Below are 25,587 nucleotides of genomic sequence, written 5' to 3' on the forward strand. Positions count from 1 at the left end.
AGAGGCTCCAGGATTAGCATGGCTTCTACTGCCATGTGTCCTTATCTACAGGGCCACCCTTTGTCTTGAAACATCCCACCTTCCCCCAGCTGAGAGGGAGGTGCTGTCAGATCCAGGGACTTGTCCACCTATTGTGATGTGAGCCAAGGGAAGGGCCGAAAGACCCAGGGATCTGGCTGATAGTCACAAGATGTGACTGCACTCAAGAGAAAAGGCAGGCAGTGTCCTCCCTAATGCTCATCTTCAAGGGAAGGCGCCATCACTGAGACAGGATGACAGCTCAGATAAGGCCCCTGGGTGTTACATGCTGATGAGAGGGAACTCTGAAATGCAATATGTGTTGAATATGTCCACTTTGAAGCTAAGCAATAACAGCCTGGGCCCAGTTCCCATGAAAGGGAAGACATTGCGACATAAATAAAATCTCCCAGGAGCCTGGGGGGGTCAAACGGCCTTTCCTCTTTAGGCTGTAACAGGATCCTGAAGGGCCTTGGCTGGGATCAGTCACACACATGACAGATCAGATGCTACTTCTTCAGGGGACGTATTCCTGGCCCCACAGACTGAATCTGGTTCCTCTCTCTGCCCCTTCCCTGGTCCTGGTAACTTCTCCTGTGTGGTACTTAACACACTTCTGCTTATTTGCTTCTGTAATCAGTAATTTAGCGTCTCTTCCCCATCAAAGGTGGGACTGGACTGTTCACCTCTGAGTCTCTGCGCCCAGTACAGTGCCAAGTGTATGCTCTGCTGAGCAATGACTAGATGAGTGAATAAAGAAGCTGTGTCCCCAACCAACAGCCATCACAACTCTAAACATGCAACAGCTCCGCACCCCCATCAAGAGCACCAGAGCTGGCCGGCTTCTCTCTTTTATATTCTGTGCTTCCCTAGTCCATAAGATTCTAACTGAACAAAAAGTTCTTCTGCTGGAAAATAAGAAAATATGAAAAGCAATAGTGAATCCACTCTTCCCAATTTTCAGATGGGAAACTGGGGCAAGGGGAAGGAAAGTGCTTTTGCCTATGGCCACATAACCCTTTAGCACCAGAGCCGGAGCTGGAATCCCCAGGTCTCCCAACTCCTGCCCCAGCTTGTTTACTCCACTGGGGAGGGAGAAGCAGACCTCGGAGCTGAACCAGCAGGGCCCAGCAGTCACACTTGCCTCCTCCATTTCAATCTTGGACTTGGCCAGGAGAAGCTTGCGGTCAAAGTCTCGCTGCTTCTGCTCCCGCTCAGCTTCCAGGTCAGTCACCTGCTTCTGTAGGTCTGCCAGCTTCTGGCGCAGCTCAGTGATCTGGGTTCAGAGGCAGAGAGAGGGGGTGCTTGAGCATGACCAGCCAAAGTTCAAAGCTCCTCAGCAGGACAGTGGGGATGTGCTGACAGCAGCCCAGAGCCTGGGCTCGGCCTTGACTTCCCATAACTCCCACACTACCTTCTGCTCGTACTGCTGCTTCATGGACCGGAAATGCTGGTCCCATTGCTTGTTCACGTCAAGCAGCTGTGGGGAGAGATGGGGGTTAGCGGGGGATAAGCACAGGAGGACCACAGAGCCAACTCCATGCACACCAGCTTCCCAAGGATGCGCGCAGTGTGTGCAAACGCTGGCCACAGACGCCACCTCAGTCCCTTACTTCTCAGTAACTCAACGCTCATCAAAGAGATTCCCCTTTAGCACATGTCACATTTTATCCTTGTTAGGGCAGTGAGACTAACACAAAGACACAAAAACAGTATATAAGTCTGGTGTAGAATTATGTAACACACACCCATTTAGAGGGCAGTTTGGGACTATGTATAAAAATTCTAAGTTCTCATTCTCTCTAACCCAATAATTCCACTCTTAAAAAAATAGCCAAAAGAAACACTTGCACATAAAAATATATTTATATCACTGATCATCTCAACAATGTTTGTATTACAAAAAAAAAATCTAGAGGCCAACCTAGACATAGGAGATGGGTTACAGAAATTACAGAATAATCAGAACTCGAGCACCATTCAGCAAACCTAAAACACTGCCTCAGTTTAAGACGACACTGCTTATTTGTCATACTCTCAATATAACAATTCCTCAGGGACAAAAAACAACCTTACATCATTAAATAAATAAAATAATAGGAAAGGGTATCCCAATTTCAGAAACAGAATAACAAGTACTCGGAATTAAAGGAATATACTATATATAGCCTTGAAGATATAGTTTATTTTAAAGAAAAAATGGAAAAAGAAATTTGCAGTGCACTATGTATATTTTTTTTCTGCTAATTTAAGAAACAGATTATACATTAGTAAGTACATAGAAAAAAAAAACAAAGAATACGTAATAAATTGTTACTAACTGTGGTTATCTCTAGGAGGTGAGAGTCTCAATCTTTTTATAATGAACATTGTATTAATTTTATAATCAGAAAAAAATACCCTACCGCAATGCAAACAGAAAACTAAAATAAATGTAAGCAAAAGGCTAATGGAACCTGACTTCCAAATGTGCTGGAGGCCAGGGAGGCAGACAGGGTAGAGGAGGGGCTAAGAAAACAAAGAGGACTGGGCTCTACCTGGAAATACTGGCCTCGGGGTGGGAGATGGGAGAGGAGCAAGCATGAGACACAAGGAAATAACCTCAACTTCTGAGGACTCTCAGCTGGTTAGAAGCAGTGCACAAGAAGACACCTTATCTCTCCTTCTATGATAGTCCCTCCCTAAACCAGCTGTGAGGTGACAGATGAACCCCAGGCTCCCCATTCCTGAGGCTGAAACTCACCCAACCTTATCGCAACCTCTTTCCATCATTCAGGGTTTAGCCTTCCTAAACTACCCCTCCCCCGCCAGCAATTTTAGGCTGTGCTCCAAATGCCACCTCCTCAGAGTGACCCTTGTGGGCTAGGGAACTGACTAAGAGACAAGAGTCCAGGACAGCCCTGCCTGGGCGGCTCAGTTGGTTGGAGCATCATCCTGTACACCAAAAGGTTGCAGGTTCAATTCCTGGTCAGGGCATATATCTAGGTGGTGGGTTTGATCCCCAGTTGGGGCGTGTATGGGTGGCAACCTACAGATATCTCTCTCTCACACTGATGTTTCCCTCGCTCTCCCTCCCTTCTTCTCTTTCTAAAAATCAATGAAAACATATCCTTGGGTGAAGATTAATAAAAAAAGAGTCCAGTAGGTTTCTCCAATGGGCAGATAGTTCAGTGATCACCGTGGCCACTCACCACGGTGACCAAGGACTAGCCAGAGCCAAGGGGGCCACAGAGGGCCTTTGTCCTGTGGGTTCCAGGAGGCCACCTACCTCTGTGCGCTGCTGCTCCAGGATCTTCACTTTCTTCTCAGCTGCACCCAAGGCTCCCACCTCTGGGACCTTACCTGCTGTCGCACTAGCCTGGGGAGAAACACAGAAGGACCTTTAGCAAATCCTCAAATAACAATTCTCTCATCGCTCAGAGCTCCTCTAAGGCCCCTCACCCAGACATCTGTCTCCTACTGCTCTACCCTCCTACCGAACCAGGACACTGCTATGCATCCCGGCCATGACTAAACCCCTTCTGGAAGTCTACTGAGACCATTACTGCCCCTCCCTGACCCACAGTGGCCACTTCTTTCCCAGCTCAGGCTCTATCTCTAAGGTACTGCCAACTGTTTCTCCGCCATGTCAGCCCAAAATCCTCTGGCCTGGAAGGCAAAAGATATATTTTTTAGTGTTTTATAAAATGATTATTTTTAAATGTTTTTAAGAAGATACAAAAATAAAGATGTGTGTGTATGTGTGATTAGTACATGTATACATATTTCCTAGGCTAGCTCTGTCCTCTGAAAAAGCCTAAAGCAGTGACACTCCAATAGCAATGAGCATACCTAGGGCCCAGATCTTGGTTTCTAAATACCATTCTCCAACAAAAAGGAACAGGACCCTTAGACAAGTAATTCCAGCACTGGGGCCAGGATTGAGTCTGGAGCATCTCATGGTGCCAGAAAGTAAGGAAGTGCTCAAAAATAATAATGATAATAATAATAATGGCATGTCAAATGGGCATAAGAGACAACTTGAAAGAGCTTCCTATGGCCAAGCTGGAACAAGGTGAACAAGAAAATAAATCTTGATAGTGTTGGATTATAACCCAAAGAATAAATAAATATCCTTGAGTCCATACTGGTAGAAAAAAATAGCTGAATAACTAAATAAATGGGGAGAAGGGACAACTCTTCCTTATACAAGAATTCCAATTAGTGACTATAGAAGGAATGAGGGAAAATACAAAGTTGTCATTATAATACTACAGCTTTCATAATCACTGCAGTGTGATTCACCAATGGATACCTAAATCAGTGAGCGAACGTGTGAGGAGAAACAGGACATTTGCACAGCCTCCAAATTTCTCCTCAAAAATCAGTATTTATTAATTACAAAGAAAAATTAGTCACTTTATATGGAGAATGCTGACAGACACCCCATTAGCCATGTGATCAAGGTTGACAGTAATAAGACACACTGACATCGTATACCCTTGACGTGATGCAATAAGAGCATGACGTCATTCCTGCGGTGTTCTTGCCCAAATCCATAACCTCAATCCAATCGTGAGAAAACATCCAATAAACCCAAACTGAGGGACATACTACACAATAACTGGCCAGTATAACCCCAAAGTGTCAGACAAGGAACCACTGGGACCCATCACAGATTAGAGGAGGCAAAAGAGTTGTGACAACTAAATACAATGTGGCATCTAGAATTGATCACAGTACAGATGAAGAACATGAGTGAAAAACTGGTGAAATCTGTAAAGTCTGAATTTAGTTCATAGTTCATTTTCTAGTTTTGATCACTGAACTATGGTTTTATAGGACTTACAGGCTTGGGTGAGCCCTGAGAGCAGAACTTGGAAGGCTCAAGTGCCCCCTGCAGGCTAAGGTCTGTAAGCACACCATAGAACCTGGAGAAAAGGGAGCAGGCTGGGGAAGCCCTCCAGGGACCCCCACCTCCTCTGAGAAAGATGAGATGAGCCTGACTCTAGAAGGGGTACCAGGCTTGCAGAGGGTACACTCTTAACCTCCACAAAGAAGAGAGGAGTCAGACTACCTAGCTGCTGGCACCAAATCTGCCATTAAAAGCAACAGCTAACATTCACTGTTGACCACGTGCCAATCACTAAACCTACTCTATAGGTATCACATCACCGAGCCCTCCAACTGCCCTCTGAGATAGGTGTTAATATCTCCATTATGCAGAGGAGGAAACTGAGGCCAGAGAATATATGTAACTTGTCCAAGGTGGCACCAGCTTTCAACTCACACAGGAATCCAGGACACAGGCTTCCCCACTGCCCATACATATGCCTCCCACAGGGCCTTCCTCTGGGCAGGCAGCAAGAACATCTGGCCTTCTGGGGAGTCAACTGAGATGAGCTGGTATTAAAGGGCTTTGGAAAAGTAGAGAGGCCTGCACAGAGAATCCCGAGAACCCAGAGGAGATCAGGAGAGTCCCCAAAGCACTTCCATGAAAGGACAGACAAGGCAGGCTCAGACAGAAGGGGTAAATGGAAGTGAGATGGCCACTTCTCAGCATGGCTCCCTGCCCCACCCCAGATCTGCCTGACAGCTAGTGGTGTAGGAAGCTTGATTAGTGATGACACATGGCCTCTGGAAGGTCACCCTTTCCAGCTTCCAGGGAGGGCTGGGTAATGGAGTAATAGTCCTGACCCTGCCTACCTTACAGGGGCAGAAGAGGTCCAAATAGGACAACAGATTTGTGAGTCTTGAGTAAACTCTACAGTAAGAAGTAATTAAGTTATTAGGATAATTACTATTACATAGGTGTGGGGCTTGCGGTGTAGCCATTAATCCCATTAAACGGGGAAAAGTGTGTTAGTAAGAAGCTAAGACTCAGTGCTGGGGAGGGTGGGGCACAGGCCGGGCAAGGGAGGAGAGAGCCAGGTCCTGCTTGGAGACTGGATGTGATGGATGTGAACCAGTGCTAGAGCAGCAGTGGGAAGGGAGCAAGTGAAGTGGGCTGGCCTGGTGGCATTACCAGGCCATGCCCTCCTCTCTCCTTGTCAGAGGCTCCAGGGTGCTATCACAGGAGCTTAGCAGAGTCCCCTGAGAAGCTTGCAGGGGGCTAACACCCTGATTCTGCCAGGAATATCTGAGATGTTAAATTGACGTTTAGGAGCCACCCTGTAAGAGAGACCTTGACACCTGGCCGGCGTGGCTCAGCAGTTGAGCATTGACCTAGGATCCAGGAGGTCTCGGTTAGATTCCTGGTCAGGGCACATGCCCAGGTTGTAGGCTCGATCCCTAGTAGGGGGTGTGCAGGAGGCAGGCGATCAATGACTCCTCTCATCATTGATGTTTCTATTGCTCTCTCTTCCTCTCCTTTCTCTCTCTGAAATCAATAAAGACGTATTTTTTTAAAAAAAGAGAGAGCTTGACAAACTGGGATGTTTTTAGGGAATGCGCTCACACTGAGCCAAGGACTCGAGACCACCTTCTATGAGCAATGGCTGGAGGAACTGGAGCTATGCAGCCTGGAGAAGAGAGGGTTTGTGGGGGCCACAGAGCCAGTCATGGCCTGCAGCCTGAGTGTGTTGCAGGGAATGGATGCTCCATGTGGCTGAAGACAGAACAAGCATTGAGCGGTGGAAGCTCCACGGAGGTGGATTGTCAGGCCAAGCTAAAGAAAACTATCTAACAATTAGAACCTTTGAAGAGTGGAACTGGCTGCAGCAGGAGGCAGTGAGCTCACTGCCATTGGAGGTGGCAACAGAGGGTGGGCACCGGCAATCAGGATGCTGTGGAAGGAGTTTCTGACCACATACCTGCAGCTGTCCAGCCACTCCCTTCTTGCCTGTGCCTTCCATCTTTGGCGAGCCGGGCAGCCCACAGACACCCTCTTTGCTGCTGCTCATCAACAACTTCTTGAGCTCCATGTTTTCCTCCCTGGGTCGGAGGCAAACACAGAAGTCACATTGCTGGCCCTGGGTTAAGGAGGCTGGGGGCCTCAGACCTATTTCTCATCTGAGTTTCAGCTGACTCCTGGGCTGTAAGGCATGACTCTGAAACCTGTCCTTGGGTGGAACCAAAAGGACATCCTTAAGCTACTGTGGCAATCTGTGGGCTTCCCTAGAAGTCGCAAATCATCAATAGCAGGGTTTCCCCAACTGTTGGATGCCTGTAGTCATGGGATCTTCAGGATGCATTCAAACCTGCATTAAATAACCCTGGACCACACCCTAGTGACAAAGGTACATTCTTTCCTATTATGTTCAAACTTGCTGTGTAAAGCATGGAAAAAGTCTCAGTCTGATGTTAATACATCTTGAGCACCTTTCCAGTACTTGCCAGGCTCCCTTGTTCTAAGAGAGAGCAGGCTTCAGGCTCAGAGCCTTCAGTGGGCAATGGTACTTAGCCAGAATCAATGAACATCCTCCAATTTTCATTGCATTTATTGTTAGAGTTATCTTCTATTTATTAGAAATAATGCTGTCTTCCACTTACCCTAGTGAAAGCTTTCTTTATAATAATTTTAAGTCAAAACATCAGTAAATAATAAGGTAGATGATACAGGACATAATGAAAGCAGAGATGCAGATTCAGGTGTGACTGAAATATGGGAAATATTTATGTTCTGTTTGCCAGCTGAGTTTCCACATAATGATAGAAAAACAAAGTGGCTTTTCCAAGGTCACACAGCCGGGACTTGTACTTTTGCCTTCTAGTCCTGAGTTTTTCCCCCAGCCTGGATTTTTGGATCCATGGATGGAGTTATTATAGCTATAAAACTCTAACTGCTGCCAGCCAGTGTGGCTCAGTGGCTGAGCATCAACCCATGAATCAAGAGGTCATTGGTTCGATTCCTGGTCAGGGCACACAACCAGGTTGTGGGCTCAATCCCTAGTAGGGAGCACGCAGAAGGCAGTCAATCGGTGTTTCTCTCTCATCGATACTTCTATCTCTCTACCCCTCTCCCTCCCCCCTCAAAGAAATAAAAACATACTTTTTAGAAAAACAAAAAACTCCAATTGCTTGGAAGTAAATAAATATATGCAGATTCAAAATGGCACAGTGGCTCAGTGGTTACACATTACTCTATCTGGACCTCAATGCCTCTCGCTGGGCCTCAGCCTCCCTCTGCATGAAGAGGTAAAGGTTTAGCCCTTGTGATATCAAAGGGCCCTTCGAGTTCTGACAGTCAAGATCAGTGTTTCTCAAATGAGATCCTGAGCTAACCTACATCATAATCACAGGGCCCTTTGGAAAACACAGATGCCTAGGTCTTGCCTCAGACCCACGGACTCAGAATCTTGGCAGAGGGAGGGAGGGGTGGGAGTGTAAACTTGTATGCCTTGCCTGTCCCTCAGTGATCCTGATGCATAATTAAATCCGTGACCCAGTAGCCCAGATGAGGGAGCCCTGACTGTTCTCAGGAAAACAGAGCCGAACACACTGATGACCAGCAGGCGGCAGCACAGTCCTGAGCCCTCTCTCTACATCCAGCCAGCAGCTAACAGGCAAAGCTTAGGGACAAGTTCCCAAGATAGAAGTGCAATTTGTACAGACCTTCTTTTGAAGTTCTCAAGGCATTTTATAAACAGACACTCCCCAAGGTACCCAAGAAGAACCAAGCGACATCCAAAGCCTCAGAGCCCTCAGCCCAGAAATCAGCGCCATTCACCAACCCCCTCCTCCTGGCCATCCAACTCCTCACCCCTGCTCTGAGGAGCCTGGACTTACCGTAGCCTCTCAGCAGCCTGATCTCGCTGTTCCAGGCCCTTGTCCAGTTTGGCCTTTAGGGTCTCATTCTCCTTCCGAAGCTGCTCACACAGGGTCTGCAGGGCAGAGAAGTAGATGAGGGCAAGGGAAGGGGAGGGGTGCATTTCTAATGCAGGTTGATGTTGGAAGACAGGACAGGGGCTACAGCTACCAGGTCTCTACACACTATCCCTTTGCATGGCCTGAGCCAACCCCTCCCAGCACAGCTGACGGCCAAGCCACTAAGCCCATCCAGGCTCCTTTATGCATCCTCCAGAGCCCACCATGAAGATGCCCAACCAAGAATCAGCCAAAGGGCCTTCTGGTTCTCCAAAGCAGAGAGCTCCATTCCCCCTCCTTCACTGCTGCTCCCACATCCTAGAACACTCTAGAAAGCTCTTCTCCACAGGCCTTCCCCTGATTTCTACTCCTGCTTCAAGTCAGCCAGACTTCTATATCTCAGTGAGTTAGATCATCTCCATTATCCTCACTCAGAGCCCCCACTCTCAGTAACGTGTGACAATTAGAACTAAAGAACCATTTGTGTCCTTATTTTCTTAATATCCAATTTCTACTCCCCCTCCACTAGTCTGTGAGCAACCAGAGGGCTGGGACCCGCTCCCCATTCTCTTGTCCACTGCCAGATCCCCAGCCCCAGCTCAGCACCTAGCACAGGCTGACACTTAACTCTGTTCAAGGAACACAGGACTGAATGGCCAACTGAATGAATGAACGAACAAGTGAAGAACTGAGACCTAGGAGCCCCATGAGCTTAGTTGATTTGGAAAGAGGGCAAGGCTTCCAGTGTGGTCAACTGGCAGGTCAGGAAGACGGAGTATTTGGTCAAGACCTCACTGATCCCTCAGGTGTGGCTCAGGCTTCCTTCGCCTCTGAGACACAGTTCCCTCCCCTATAAAATGTGGGAAATGGTTCCTTGTCTGCCTCCTTTGTAGGATTGCTATGAGGACAAACAAGACCAAGAGAGGGCAAGCACCTTGTGAACTGTAAATCAGTTGATGATACCTGAGGACTTGTGTTCTGAGCACTGAGAGGTGGGGGCACGTAAGATGAACAGCCAGACTCAAGGCATCACAGATGGGAGGGGAAGAAGGTGTCGAATAGCAACGGTGACGAGCTGTGTCAGTATTAAGTACTCAATCATTCAACAAATACTTAGTGAGCACCTAACTGCCCCAAGTACATGGCTGGGTGCTCTTCCACTCACTGCCTCATCGGAGCCCCAGTGTCCCCAAAGCTACATAATTCATGTCTATTTTAAAAGTAGAATAACACAGGTGAATTAATTTGCATGAGGTTGTACAGCTGTTAAGAACCATGAGGGGGATTAAACTCCACCTGGCAGGCCCTAACCTGATCTCTCCCCCACCAACCTCCCCCAAGCCTGATGAAAGAGCAGAGAAGGGAGATAATAATGGCTGTGAGCTGGGCTAAGGGCAGAGACTCTGGAATTTAGCAGACATTCCACCCACCCCCTTCCATTTCCATTTCCCCCAGACTTGCTGCGATTATGTGACTAGTTCTGGCCAAGGAAAGATGAGTGGAAGTGCTAAGTGTCCGTCCTGGACTGGCCCATGCACACTCTCTGGTCTCTTTTTCCCTGTGTCTGCCTCATGTTCCAAAGGGCAAGAGATAAAGGGGCCACTAAGTTACTGTGGAGCAGAAACAAGTCCCTGCCACACGGAATGAGGGAAAAGTTTTGTTATCTTGAGGGATTTCAGTGTTGTTTGTTTCACAGGAGAGACTTGGGAAGGCATCAAAGCTTGGAACTGAGGGATGGTCAGACACGAGGGGTCTGAGGCAGAGAGAACAGAAAACTACTGTTATTGGTTCCAATGCCTAGCAGAGGCCTTGCGTCATACCTGACCTTGAAAATGTTTGTCCAGTGAACCAAGAAACAAATCAATGAATGAATGAAGAGGAACCGGATTAATGTGCCTATACCCGCAGGCGGGGAAAAGATCCAGGATGCCACGGCCCTGGGTGGGGCCTCCAGGGAACAGAACGTCCTGCTCCTGGCCACTAAGGGAAGGCAAGGACGTGCTGTCTACCCTTCTAGGCTAGAGAGTGGTTTCCTCTAAGTTTTTGGGAAAATGACCTGGGCACAAAGCAGCTAATGAAGAAAGGTCATCACGTTCCACCAAAGGGGCTAACAGAGCTCACCTCTGAGTTCGTTAGTCAGTTCACTCGCTCATACATTCGTTATTTTGTTCACCAAATGTGCATTAAGCACCTATTAAGTGTCAGTCACTGGGATACAGTGATGAATATGACAGGCAGGGTACCGCCCCTCTTGTGAGGCTTATATTCTAGCGGAAAGTGCAAGGGAAAGAACTGCAAAGTAAATAAACCACCTAATAAAATTATTATAAACTATGATAAGAGCTAAGAAGGAAACAAACAGGGGCCTGATATAAAAAATAGCCGAGGTTGACAGGACCTCCTTTTATGAGGCCCAGTATCGATCCCCATTTCAAAGCCGAAAAGTTGACACTGAAAATCATCTCACTCATGTGATGCACCGGGTTCTCCTCCCCAGTGCCCTGCTTTGACACCTCTCAGCCTTGCTGACATCTGAGAATCTCTCCCTCAGCCTGACTCTCGGGCTCCAATCACTTCTCCAGCTTTGCCTCCCAGCGTACTCCTTGAGGTAAAATGGGGATCCTGAGCTCTTCCTGAGGTCCTCTGCTCCCCACACTGTGTCTCTAGCCTGGATACCCCTCCTGCTCTTGTCAACCTAGGCTCTTCTTGAGGTCACACACGGTAGTCCTTTCCCCCATTAACTGGGCACGTGAATGTTTGCTGCCACAAATGAGCCCACAGATCAGTGACTGGTATAGTAGGGCCTGGGAGGGAGGAAGGAGACTTAAAGTAACAGCTCTGTCACTAAGAGGACAGGTGCTCAGGTCCTGAGGAGGTCCCTTAGGAGCCTCAGTTTCACCATCTGTGAATCCTTCCCTACCCTCAAACCCTCAAGGCTAAGATCCTCTGCCCAGAACGGATGTCTGGTCATCATCACATCCTAACAGTGAGCCCTTTTCGAGCACTTACTATGTTCTAGACTGTACCAGGGGCTTCATTTAATACAGCCATCCCATGAGGTAGGCACTCCCAGCACCATTTCACTGACACGGACAGTGAAGGACACAGAGGATAAATGACTTGTCCAAGGTCATTCTGCAATAGAGTCCCTACTGGAATCAAGGACCATATGATTTCAAGGCCTGGGGCTGGCCTAGGAAGTAAATCTGGCTTCATTCCCATGGCACAAGGAGGGTTATGAAAGGAAGCCTCCTCTATTGGGGGGGCCAAGCTGGGATGGTGGTTGAGAGCATGGGCTTTGGAATATGACAGATTGAGGTTCAAATCCCAAGGGCACCATCTACCAGCTGGGTAAACTTACACAAAAATAAATAAATAACCTCTCAAGGGCTGTGTCCCCACCTATGAAGTGGGGATAATGATGGTCCTCCTGCTTTTGTCCCCTCCCTTTCCCCACCTGTCTGTGAAGAACAGGGCAGGGCTGCTGCCAACCTGCCCGCACCCAAGGCCCGAGGATACCCCAACCATGAAATCTGCATTGCCGATCCCGTATTTCCTAATTTCCTTCCTCTTCCTCATGCCTTCCCACAACTTCCTTACCCTGCTCACCACCCTAAAGAAGCCCAAGGTCAGCCCCTAATGTCAACGTCATTCTCAGAAGTCCTCAGAGTACCCTCGATTCCCAAGAAGAGCTGGAGGGGGCGGAGCTGCCCACCCCAGGTGACCGTCCCGGCCAGCCTCACCTGCAGGATGGAGGTGCGCTGCTCATTCTTGTGCACCTTGGACGCCAGCCGGTTGAACTCGAGGGCCATGCGGCCCAGGTGGGTGAAGAGCTGGCTGTGGTCCGGCTCCTCGGCGCACACGCTCAGGGTAGTCTCCAGGCGCTGCAGGTGCAGCATCAGGTTGCCGTCTTCGTGAGGCAGGGGGCCCAGCTCCTAGCAAGGGGGAGGGGACAAGGACCATTCTTTACCAGGGTCTGAGTAGGTGCTGCCAGCCATTCTCCCTCTGCTTCCCCATTCTTCATGACTCAGTTTCCCCCTCAGATCCCAGCTCAGCCCAGGGAAATTCTCCAGTTACGCAGGTTCCCTCTCTGGGGCTGACTCACAGGGCAGGACCCGGGACTCCCAGGCCACCCGCTGGCTTACCAGCAGTGGAGCCACTTTCCTCCCACACTCGGCCTCGCCAAGTGCCTCAGGGCGGATCACTCATGTGCTGAGCCCCAGAATCCTCATCTACCACATGTACACACACCCCTTCCCTCCATCTCACAAAGTTCTCAGGAGGGTGAATTGACAACGTGAAAGAAGCAAGCCCAGGAAAAGGGCCTCACTCTACAGTACTGCTTCTTTGGCTCAGGGAGTTTTGACCAGGGAGCCATGCAGAGATCATAATTGCCTGACTTTTATGTCTATACGTATGTCTTTTGGGGAATGGCCCCAGCATTCATCAGCTCCTCAGAGGACCCAAGACTCAAAACAGGTTAAGAATCATAGCTCTAGATATTTAAAGAATCCCAATCCAGTAGAGTACATAAGAAAGGAAGCATACTGTGGGCAAGACAGTCCAATTTCAATAATCAAACTCTCTCTCTCCATCTCTCCTGTGCCTACAACATTCCTTCCAAAGACAGTGCCTTAGTTACGCCAACACTGTGCCCGAGGATCAATAGTGGCACCTTATGGCTGCTACCCTGCCAGGCATCTGAGACCCCACCTTCCCCTAGCTGAGCCCCTACACCTCCTTGAGCTCCATTCCCACAGTGTCCCCTCTGCTCATTGTTCCTGGCCCTGCCTACAATTTCAGCTCCTCTAACAGGCCTCCCCTAAACATTTATGAAAGTCTCAGGACATCAGAGCTATGGGGAGCCTCGGGGTTCAAGCTGGGAAACTAAGGTAGGGGGAGCAGGAACTTGCCCAGAGTCGCCCAGCGGGCCAGTGGCAGAGCCAGGACTGGAACTTAGGCTTCCTGATGTTCAGTGAGTGCCCATGTAATACTGTTATACCTTATTCTAACAGGAGATAATGCTGTTTCTTCAACTCTGCATTCACACACACGCCCCTGCCCCGACTGCCTCTCTTCACAAAGGATTTGAGGTGGCGAATGCTCATCTACTTAAGGGCCATGAATTGCTTCCATCCTCTGATTTCTCCAACTAGCCTACCAGCTCCCAGAGGGCAGGGAGGCATCTTGTCTTTGCTCAGCACAGACTAGGCACATGGTGGAGCTAAGGAGGAACTTATAAATGATATGAAGTTACTGGTTCAAGGTCATAAGGCAAATACTTTCTGAGCTGGGGGTTCAGAGCCCTCAGGGACAGAACAGGACAAGGGGACAGAAATTCCCAGGAGACAAAACACGGCACCTTTCTAATACTCAGCCTGCAAAAAACGGTAAATTGCCTGCCACAAGCTGCTCTATTCCACCCAGGCAGAAGCCCACCAGCCCAGAGGCTGAGTCAGAGTGTGTGGAGGTGCCCGGCACTCAGCGGAGACCAGCAGGCTGATGATGTGCCCAGGCTTTCACAATGAGCAGGCCCCTGTGTGACCCAAGTAGGGGAAGTCACCAGCAAGGGATTTGCATGTGTGAGTGAGAAGCATCCCCTGCTCTGGTCCCCCATGGATCCCCAAGTGACTCCAGGGTGCCCAAGGGACCTGGGTAGGTCCTGTGCCTCTCACCCAGGCCCAGGTGACTGAAACAGAGAGGAGACATGGGATGTGCACAGGGACCTGCCATCCACTCACCATCACGTTTCTGGTGCAGCCACTGCTCTCTGGTGGAGAATTCTGCTCCTCAGTGGGGACCACTTCAAATTCAGAGGAGGTGCCCTGTGCAGAAAGGGAGTTAGTGGCTGAGAGAAAAACTCCATGCTCCTCCTGTGGAACCCACAGCTGAGAGCACCAGGGAGGGGTAGGGAATGGATGGACAAAATCTTTTCACACATCCTATTCATCCCAGCAGCCCCTCTGTGCAGAGCTGAGCTCCCCAGGCAGTCAGTTCATGTGAGACCATGAAGCAGGATACAACAAGTCTGCCCACAACCCACTCACTGTGAGATCTGAGCTCACAGGCCCTCTGTGACCAGTTTCCTCATCTGTAAAACAGGGATACTGGACTAGCTGATCTTGAACCACGAAAACTTCAGGATCTTTTTTTTTAAACTTGCACTTTTAAAATCTTTTCCTGAACTCCGCCATGGTGAGAGGGTTATATCCCCTTTGGACAGATGGAGAAACTGAGGGCATTTCATTAGTTAATGCAAAAGTTGGAACTCAACCCGAGGCCTACAAAACCAATGTTCCTGCTACGGCACCAGAGCTGTCTCCCAGGTGTCCCCGGCTGATCACCTGGAGAACACAGACAGCAGTGTGGCCACCACCAAGGCAGTCCTGTGCCAGCCTTGCCAAACCAGCCTCAGAAAGCCCAGATCTGGGATAAATCACAAAGATAAGTGAACCAATTTTGATTTTTTCAGGATTCACCCAGATCCAGGCTGGTCGAGGACTCTGTCTTTTTCTGATTTCAGCCACTCCAAGTAGAATGTACAGGTTGTGCAACCAACAGATAGGCCGATGGTCCCTCTGAACTAGCAACTGGCTCTGGGATTGCTATTAACCCTGGTCTACAGAGATGATCTCAGCCTTCCCTCGGAAAGGGCAGATGGAGGGACATGAATGAGAGGATCTCCACTTGCAGCTTCTGCTGAGCCTCAGTGCCACCAGCAAGCCAGCTCTGAATCTTGACCCTGCCCTAAAAAATCTCCCTTTCACCTCTACCTTTCCCCCTCTGTCTACGTGACCTTGGAAAATGCTCTTCTCACTCCAGACCTGATCTGTAGGATGAAGATGCTAAATGATACAATTACTTGAGTCCCTTCCAGTCCTAGGATACCAAGCGAAATTTCTGGAGGCAAATCCTCAGCCCCTCTGAGAATGTGAGTTCCATGTCACTTCCATCTGTCTTCCTAGCACTGTGCACAGTGTACACATGCTTCACACTGCGTAACTTAGTACATGGGAGGAACTCCTTGTGCATATCAGGGTCTTCCTGGTTAAGTCTCAACTGTGACATTCATTTAAAAATGCAGAAACCGAGACCCTACAAAGACTGAGATCAGCTTGCCCAACATCACCTGGCAAGTCAGAACCTCGGCTTCTAGAACCCCAACCCTCTCTCTTCATGTCCTTGTATCTACCAAAAGGACCTGGAAGTCCAGGCAACTTTCAGCCAGGATTCCAAATGCAACTTACACTGGATGGAGGTTTTTGGACTGGCTCTGGCTTGTCACTGGGGAGTGCAGGGTCGGCAGAGGGTGCTGGGACATTTGCATTCTTTCCTGAAGAATTGAAAAAACATGGATGAGCAGCAGGAAAGGAGAAAAGCGCAGATACCAGCCCCTTGAGGACAACCTTGGCCAGAAGAGTTCTCTGAGTTCCCTCCATGAGTCTGGGGAAATGGGAGGTAGTCCCACCAGGGCCAGGGAGCCTGGGGAAATGACCGGCCCTGAAATGGCAGGGACAGAACCTGGGCAGAGAGAATCTTCGCTGGACTTGCTGGTCACTGCTGTTTGCTACCCTGGACCTACCTCAATGATGACAAGGATGACAATTTACAATTAACAAAGTATTTTTTATATTTATTATCTCAGCCAATTCTCATGGCAGCTTTGAATTCTCATTTTAAAGGTAAGGAAACTGAGGCATAGAAAAGTCACCAACTGGCCCACAGTCACATAGCCAGCAAGAGAAAAACCAAAACTCAAACCTGGCTCTCCCTCCCTGACCTCCTGGCGCTACTGCCACAGGGAGTCCCTTGAGGGTAGCTGACATCTCACTCTGGGGATGGACCTGGCACCAATCTGGGACTCAGAGAACATTGCTGAGGGGAAAAGTGGAGGCTGGAATCACCCACTGAACACAGCGCAGTGGACTCTGAGATCATTACTTTCCTCCATTTGTCCATTCAGCCACATGGAAGGCTGGCAGGCTGGCCTGGGCTAACACTGTAGGTGGGGCTGCAGCAGGAGGCCTCTAAGCTCCACGTGTGGAGACCTTTTCTCCCCTGGCCCCAGATCTTGCCCTGGACATGGAGACATGCCAGAGGAATGCACGGTGACCACACACAGGACTTTAACCCTTAGTCACAGTCAGCACTCTCCAATAACAGGTAGCACATGCAACCTCAATCTGAAATACACTGCAGTAGGCTAACAGGCAAGTCCAGGTTCTTCCATGGGCGTCAGCTTCCCCAGGAGGAGGGCCAGACCAGAGAGCTACTGACTCATATGCCGACTCTGAGTGACCTGAAATAGATGCCTGGAGTGTTCTGCCTGGCACACAGTAGCTGCTCATTAAATATTTGCTGAATAAATGTGCTGATAAAGATCTTGAGGCCACATCTTAGATGCAGTGGATTACTGTGATCAATAACTAATGTCTGCCAGGGCCTCGGAAGGGCTGAGTCACCAGCCTTTTGGGGATATTATTTTGCAGTCCTATCCAAAACACGACTGAGAGCATGGCCTGTGGCCCAAGGGTAAATGTTCAGGGAGCTGGGAGTACAAGGAAAGGCAGAAGACAACCCGGGGTCCCCTTGGACCTGCGAGCTCAGGGAGGTGATCGAAGGAGGCCAAAGTGGGAGACGGTGGTGGGAGCAGCTTCCTGTCCTTGACCAGCTCACTGTCTTTGACTAGCTCTTCTGCCTTCTGCCGCAGCCTGGATGCTTCCATCTGGGACTCTTCCAAAAGCTCCCCTGGAAAGAACAGGGAAAGGAGGAGTGAAAGAATTACTTAGCTCTGTGCGCGGGTTCTCCCTACCCTGTGCCCCTAAGCCTGGCTTCTGACACTCCAGGCCCTGGACACTTTCATCATTGCCCTGTGGGTTGAGTGGAACACAGATCATTCCAGCCCACAGCCATAAATAGGCCACTAAGGAAGAAGGAGTGGAGGGGAATAGGCCCTGAAATCAGGGAAGAAGGAGTGGAGGGGAATCGAGGACAAACTCCTGGCCCCTGGCACCCTCTTCCTGCCCCACTCCTGCCATAGCTGGCTAGGACTCCACAGAAAGCCAGGGCTCTCTTAAACCTACCGTCATGGCACCCGGGGGCCACCCACAGCCTGCGTCCACAGTGAAGGGCAGTCTAAAGGGACAAGACCCTGGATAGTACTAACCACCCTCCAGGCCTCTGTTTTCCTCCTCCCACCAGTGGGACCCCACTCCCTGTTCCCCAATCTGCCATTCTGAGCAGCGGTCTGCAAAGCAAGGAGAAAGCATTTGGAAAATTGGGGAACTGAGCTGGCCCCCAAAGTCCAAGACCAGAGAAGGTGGCAGCAAGGCAAAGGAAGAGTTTTAGGAGTTTAGAGGAAAGAAAGTCCCCTCTGCATGGGGAAATCAATGAATGTCTCTCGTGGAGGAGGAGATGACATCTGAGCTGGGTGCTGATGGATAGGGACAACTCAGTTATACGGAGGTAGGTGGGGCTCCTCTTGGCAGTAGGGACAGCTTGAGAAAAGCCAGGAAAAGGGAAATCAAGGGACCTACTCCCATCTGCCTCAAGCCAAGCTTGGCTCCCTGCTCCAACACTTGGAGGACATACCCTGATTGACCCGGTGATGTCAGCTCTCCCTCTCTCTGGTGTTCTGGAAGACAAGGCCACTCAGTTTCCACATCCACAAAATGGGCCTTCCAGCTCCCTCTCCCTGACCCCACACTTCTTTCTCAGTCCCTCGAGATGTTCTGAGTCCTGTCATTGTGGTTCTGGGGTGCTGGGGACTCAGGGCTGGGAATGCTGCCACCATGCTATGGAAGTACATAAAGACACAGCTGTGGGGCAGGAGCCAGCGCAGGGCCAGGAAGGACAGAGGGATGATGTGGGTGGAGGCATATGCCAGCTGGCATTGCAGGCTACAGGGAGGAGGCTTGCAAGGAAAGTGCGGCATCTGTTTTACCTAACATCTTTATCCCTTGCATTTTTTCCTTTAGTCGGGAATTCTCCTCCACTAGGCGCTCAAAAGCTGTGGACGCCTCTCCAGGAGGCACGCTGCCCCCAGGGTCGTAGATCCGGTACGGTCCTCTCCCTTCCATGAGGGTGGCTCAGCCCCTGCCGTGGTACCCGCCTGGCTGTAAGGACAACAGCAGGAAATCAGGGGGCTGGCCAGGCCACTGAGGTGCCCCAGAAGGCAGTCCCCATAACCCAGAAGAGAACACAGCACTTCAGGCTGGTCTGGCCACAGTACAGCAGATCAAGACAGTGACATCTCCTTTGATCTGGACGCTCTGCCTCTATTAATGCAACCTAAGAATGGCATCAGTTTCTTCCAGTAGCCTCACTGCACTGCTGGTTCATTTGGAACAGCAAACAACTATAAAGTGCAATGTGGATGGAATATAAGAAAGCACTGGATTTGGAGTCAAAAAGCTTGAGTTTATGTCCTATTGGTGAGGTCCAGAAGGACAGGGACCCTGCATCACAGCATCCCCAGCACACAGCACAGTATTAGCTATGAAATGAATGCCCAATGGACACTTACTGAGTAAATAAGTGGTCTAACCATTAACTCACTGTGAAATCATGGGCAGTCCCTTCCCTCCCTGTGGAGGGGAAATGAAAGTCTTACACTAAATCAGTGATCTTTACAGCAAAATGCTTATGCCCTAAGGGATATGCAAGTCAATCCAACCCAAAGTTCCATTTATATGTATACCATCCTTTTTTAAAAGAAGAAAAAACCCTGACTAATATTTAATATACTAATTGACACTGTCGCCCTCCTCCTTCAGTTTCATATCATGTATGGCATGTCCCTTCCAGTTCTAATGAACAGATGAATTTTCCACTAAACCACTATCTACTTGCACAAATGTTTTTGCATTAATCTGTTCAATTTCACCTGCTTTCTTTCATTTGAAACCACTCTGCGAAGCGATTTCAGAATCAAACTTATTTCTTGCATTCGTTCATTCATTCAGCAGTTATTTATTGAGCACCTGCTCTGTGCCAGGTACCAGTTTGGGTGCTGGGAAATTATCAGCCAACAAAACAGACAAAAATCCCTCATGGAGCTTACATTCTAGTGGTGGAGGTGATGACAGATGATAGATGATAGATAGATAGATAGATAGATAGATAGATAGATAGATAGATAGATAGATGATAGATAGATAGATGATAGATAGATAGATAGATAAACAGACATAGTATTAGGGGTGATGAAAAATCTATGGACAAAATTAAACAGGGATGCATAAGGCAGGGACTTTAATTGTATGTGGAACCATCAGGTAAGGCCTCACAGAGAAGGAGTTATTTTAGCAAAGATCTGAAGGAAGTGAAGGAACTAGCCATTAGATATTTGGGAGAAGAATATTTCAGGCAGACAGAACAGTAAGTGCAAAGGCTCTGAGGCTGAAAAACTCATCCAGCCTCCAGCCCTACAAAGAGCTTCCCCAACACAAAAAGGTTCCAAAGGCCTCCACCGGGACCTCAGAAGGACTTGGGGCACCAAAACCTCCCTCGCAAGATCACCATCCCCACAGGCCCTGTGAGCACCCACACAGTGCTCTCTGAAAAAACAGTGAAAAGGGACTAATAATAACAGCCACCATTCATGAATCCCCTATGTGCCAGCCACTGCATTAAAAGCCTCAGGTATACTATCTCAGGTAAGCTGCAGGACAACCCTAAGACACATACTAAATTATCCTCACGTGATGTGGAAAGCTCAGTGAAGTTAAGTCACTGGGCCGGGATTGCATGGCCAGCAGGTGACAGCTGAGATGCAAATCCAGCTCGGCCTAAGAAAACTGTCACCCCTGCTACACTCCCCCAACAAGACGCAGGACAGAGGAGTTTAAGCCAGTCTGTAGGGTAACAGGGAGATCTTAGGTACCCTCTGGATTGTGTCCCCTGCCTTGAAGCACAAGAAATAACAAGGATTTTGCCCACAGGGTCCATATTATCATGGGCCAGAAAGAAAAATAAAGTTCTGGTGAGCGGGACCCCTCCCCCAAAGCCTGACAAACAGAGAAGATGAGTACACAAAGAGAGAGGCACCCACGCCCTGCTGGGCCCCACGGAGGCAAAGGACAGCTGCCTGCCCGCCCCACGTAAAAGTCATCACTCAGCTGGGGGGGTGGGGGCTTGTTTTCAATTCGAAAGGTCAGTGCTACACAGTAGAACAAGAAAGCCCTGAAATGTTCACTGAATTAAGTAATAGACAGTGTGCGTAAAGCACTACTGCAATGACTGGAGCGGAGCAAGGTATTCAGAAATGTTGGTAGATGTTGTTGGGAGGGGGTCCTTCCTCCATGCTCCCCTTTCCCCTTGTGTGCTGCTCCAGCAACACGCTCACTGACCAGTAAGGACTGTATCTGAGTGCCGTAAGCATTTGTGCATTTGATGGAGAACTTTCTGTTTATACAGGTGTGACACTTGGAAGGTGAGCTGGTGATTGACAGCTGAATGGAGTTCACCAAGGGAGAGACTGAGAGCTGGAAGGGGCTTGTAGCCACCTTTGGCGATAAGTGGCGCAGGAGTCCCGGTTCCTGCTCACCACTCTGCACCCACCCACAATGGAATTGACAGATGATAGATGCTAAGTGATAAGTTGGGCATGCTTTTTGCGTCACATCTGGTTTGCCCAATAGATTAGAAGCTCCACAAGGGCAGGGGCTGTTGTGGATCTTATCTACCAGGGTATCTTCAGAGTGGTCCAGAAGAAAGCCTCAATAAATCTCTAATCAGAGCAGAAAGAGAGAGGACCAGAGGAGCCACTGCCCCTGGCTCCTGAGAGGCCACGTGCAAACATTCCAAGAGCCTGACTATGACCTGCTGATCAGAGGCACTCTGAGCAACCACACACTTCTAGAATCAGGGCTGGCACAGCCATGCTCCCTCAGAGATGCCCAGATATAAGGCTAGGAGACACAGCAGGATGCAGGATAGAGGAACCAAAAGCCTACCTCCACATTCTCCAAACCACACAGCGCTCAGGCTCTCCCTCAGCGCTGGGGAGACCAGCGGGGGTTCAGGGGAAGCAGAAGAGGGGGCACGCAGTGCCATTCTCCTCAACTACAGCCTCAGTGGGGAGCAGATCATGCTGCCAGGCAGTGGGCAGATGAAGAAAGATGAAAGAGCCTACTGTGAGAAAACCAGCTCTGGAGATCAGAGGAGCCACCCAAGGGAGGGTCTGGACTTCTGGAGAAAAGACAGACAAAGAGAGAAAAAGGGAATTTCCACATTCTATGACCTCACACCCAGATGGTCGTCAGCAGTTCCAGGATGACTGCTGGGCAGACAGGAACTCTCCTCCAGACCAGGGTGGTTTTTATAACCTTTCCTGGAGAGAGGATCATTCCCAGGATGACAGAGCTGCACAGGAATCTTCAAGGGCAACGAGGCCAAGACTATAACCCGGCAACCAGCGTCCACGGGCTCTCCAGATGAGGGGCCGCATTATACTCTCCTGCCCCCTAGGCTGACAGTGAGCTGGGTCACAGATCCCACCCCTCACCTGGGGCAGTGCAGGAACTCAGCACCTAGGGTCCTGGAGCCCTCTAACTCTCCCTCATGATATGAAGGCCACCAGTCAGGGCCAGAGCATGAAGACCAAAGTCACCAAAAGTCAGGATGGAGCTGGAACCAGAAGGTCCCTGCTCTCTCTCCAGCCTGCCCATGCCCCACCCCTCCATTTCTGCTCCTGCACTGGAATCTCACTGGAAAGGACAGTCCCCACCCTAGATTATTTTGGGGTCTGTGCTGGACCCTATCACCTGGCCTTGTTCCAGCAGCTACAGATCAACAGATGCCCTTCCAGCAGTGGAACACCAACCTGTCTTCCAAAATCAGAAACAGCCAGCGGTGAAGAGGCAGCCAGCTCAGACCTCCTTCCAAAACAAAACCTCAGCTAGGGGCAGGGGGTGGGGTGGGGATGTCCCCACAGCCTGCTCCGAGTGGCCTGGGGTGCCCACTGTAACCAGAAAGCCCCAGTTTGGAGGCAGAAAGGGGCCCAGACAGGCCAGGCAGTGATCACACAGTGAAGATGGAAGTGATGCTGTTGAAACTGAAGGAGCTACCAGCCCAAAAAAGAGGAGGAGGCAGCAGTGTGATAGGGTGACAGGCAGCAGCTAAGGGGGTGTGAGAGGGTGGGAGTGTGGGCCCAAATTGCAGCCTCCAACCAAGAAGAGGGTTGAAAAAGGTGAGATTCAGAATTAAATTTATATCCCGGCTTCTGCCCTGAAATGCTTCAGCCCATCTGAGCCTGTCATATGCTATCACTAGGAGGGGGGCTCCTGGGCCCCCCAAATGATAGAAATTTGCATAACCAGTAACATTTGCAAAACACTTAGTATTTTCCCCAGCATTGTTTTTCCATCTGACTGTCACACAGCCTTGGGAGGAAGGCAGGACTGATGCCTGCTTGACAGATGAGGAAACCGAGGCCCACTTCGGAACTGAATCAGCAGGATCTAATGCTGCTGGGAACTGGCTATCCCCGTACCCTGCAACCCTGGGGGGAACTGAAGCTCTCCCTGCCCCAGAGGGAAAAGCCCAGGCAGATCTCTGGTATTGTGAGTTGAAAGGTCACAAAGGCCAATGATCAATGCCTCAGGCAGAGGTAGGGGCTTCCGGGGATGCTGGTGGAGCAAAGGGAGTGACAGAGAGGTGAAGCAAAGGGGTCTCCAGGAAGGCAGGCACAGGACAGAAAGTCAGAGGGTCCTAGTGTCTACCCTGCTGCTCAGGGCCATGAGTGAGCCTGTCTACTCTCGGCACCTTAGTTCCCTCGTGTGCACAGGGAGGCACCTGGACTAGAGAAAAGCTGGGGAATGTCTTAAAGCTGACCTGAGGGCTGACTGACACCTCAGGAGCCAGCAGCAAGTCAAGGAAAGAGAGGGGACCCAGCACACTGGAGATAATGCAGCCTGGGAGTCAGGAAGAACGGGTCCAAACAGGGCAGGATCTAGGGTGAAGCAGTGAGGCATGCAGGGTGCAACATTGAAGGGGGCACTCACGTGCAAGCATGTGACCCTGAGCGAGTGTGCCTCAGGTGCTGCACCTGGGGCCACACCTGTGCTTGCCTCACCCTAGTCCCAGCTCTGTCTACCCCTGCAGACTGTGTGATACTGAACCAGTCCCTCACCTCTTCTGAGCCTCAGCTGCCTCATCTGCAAAACAGGAATATTAACAGAATCTACGTGGTATCAAATTAAAGAAATTATATGAAACAACATACGTAGAGTTGGAAGGAAGTTCTCATTTCATACTTCTTCATTATTTGGTTTATGTAACAGGAAATGTATTCATTTTATAATTAAAATTTCCAAAATAATAATAATGTGTGTACAGTACTTAGCTAAGTACCTAGCACATAGTAGGTTCTTAGTAAAAGGATGAGGCAGCCCCATAACTGTTCCCAGCTCATTTAAGGGAAGTCTCCCCTACCCCATTTATTCCTTCTTTTAACAAGTTTTTGGGTTCCTTTGTAGGCTCAGTAAACTGGGTCGTGGCATCCACCCAATGTATGGTGACCACAAATAACTGTTAAGCAGGGACACTGACATAATACCATAGCCAGTGAAGATGTAGGTACAAGAAGTCCATGGACCACGGTACCACACTCATGCAAGACTGAGAATCATCTGAGCCTCATTTCCTCAACTGTAAATGGAAATATCCTTCATTTCTCCCCAGGGATGAGAGGAAGTAAGGCATCATGAAAGCACCTTGCAAACTAAAGCAAAAATCTGGCCCCACCCATTTCACAGCCAGGGAAACTGTGGTCCAGGCCCATCCAACAAAGAGCAGATTGTGCCCTCTTGATGACTGTCAGCAAAGAGAGCACCTACTTTAGACAATGTGTACTCAGAGAGCCCATCCTGGCATCCTCACCAGTGAGGAGCCAAGGACTTACTAAGTCTTTGCAACCAGTTCAGCAATTAAGAGGCTGCAGGCATCATCAGATGAAGTATGAGGAGCTGGGGCTCAGAAATCATGGGATCTAGTCAAGGTACACCAGGGCAAGCATCTTCCTCTGATTGGACCTCAGTTTCCTAAAAGGAGGAGTTTGCAACAATAGCCATAATATAACATAATGGAGAGGCTAGTTTAAGGCCCCTTCTAGTTCTAACATTCCAGAACTTGCAGTTTATTACCACCCCTCTGTATGACCTTAAGAAGGCTACTCTCTGCAGCTCCAGTTCTCCTAAGACCCAAGTGGATTTCCCTGACCCATAAGCCCTCCCACAAGTGCTATCGTGGGTGCTGTCGACTCCCCAAGAGCAGTCAGAAACTCCCAGATAGTGTCTGTAGCCCTTCACTGGGTCCTCCTCCCTTTCCGTATGTCCTTCCTCCCCTCCCGACTCACCCACGAGGGAGCCCCACTGCCTCCACTCAGCCTGTAAGACCTAGGCTCCACACCACCAGCCTGGGGACAAGGGGGTGGACCAGGGCCATAGCCAGCTGGAATCACTGCACAAGAAGACCAAGGAGCACCTGACTAAAGCTGGGAGAGGGCCTGACAGTTGTGAAGTGCTCCCATATGCCAAACCCTGGGCTGCGTCAAGATGTATATTGGGTAAATTTTCTCTCACCACACAGAGATAAAAATTATGATCCCTGTTTCCAGCAAGGAAACCAATTCTCTAGGCTAGATAGCTTTATCTCTGTTTTTCACATAGAAAGCAAACTCAGAGAGATTAAGTCACTTGCCTAAGGACACACAGCTGGTTAGTGGCAGAACAAAGAATCCAGTCTCTATCTATCAGACTCCAATACTGGTGCCTTGTCCACTGG

The 25,587-nt window shown here is 49.5% G+C and overlaps 1 protein-coding gene across 6 annotated transcripts in view; it reads right to left on the reverse strand.

Annotated features, from left to right (window-relative positions):
- Positions 1–25,587, reverse strand: part of TNIP1 (TNFAIP3 interacting protein 1) — a 49,480-nt gene that overhangs the window by 8,810 nt on the left and 15,083 nt on the right. For 4 of the 6 annotated variants that reach the window (XM_081136835.1, XM_081136837.1, XM_081136834.1 and 1 more), the window contains exons 2-11: positions 18,746–18,917; positions 17,398–17,550; positions 16,050–16,135; positions 14,544–14,627; positions 12,546–12,737; positions 8,725–8,819; positions 6,810–6,930; positions 3,287–3,376; positions 1,433–1,498; positions 1,163–1,294 (exon numbers count right to left, since the gene is read on the reverse strand). In XM_081136835.1, coding sequence (XP_080992961.1) covers positions 1,163–1,294; positions 1,433–1,498; positions 3,287–3,376; positions 6,810–6,930; positions 8,725–8,819; positions 12,546–12,737; positions 14,544–14,627; positions 16,050–16,135; positions 17,398–17,550; positions 18,746–18,881 — 1,155 coding nt within the window. In that variant the 5' untranslated portion in view covers positions 18,882–18,917. The remainder of the gene's footprint in view (positions 1–1,162; positions 1,295–1,432; positions 1,499–3,286; positions 3,377–6,809; positions 6,931–8,724; positions 8,820–12,545; positions 12,738–14,543; positions 14,628–16,049; positions 16,136–17,397; positions 17,551–18,745; positions 18,918–25,587) is intronic. The other 2 variants (XM_081136839.1, XM_081136838.1) reach the window with 1 other exon arrangement.

Source organism: Miniopterus schreibersii (assembly GCF_964146895.1).
Source record: "Miniopterus schreibersii genome assembly, chromosome: 4".
NCBI lineage: Eukaryota > Metazoa > Chordata > Mammalia > Chiroptera > Miniopteridae > Miniopterus > Miniopterus schreibersii.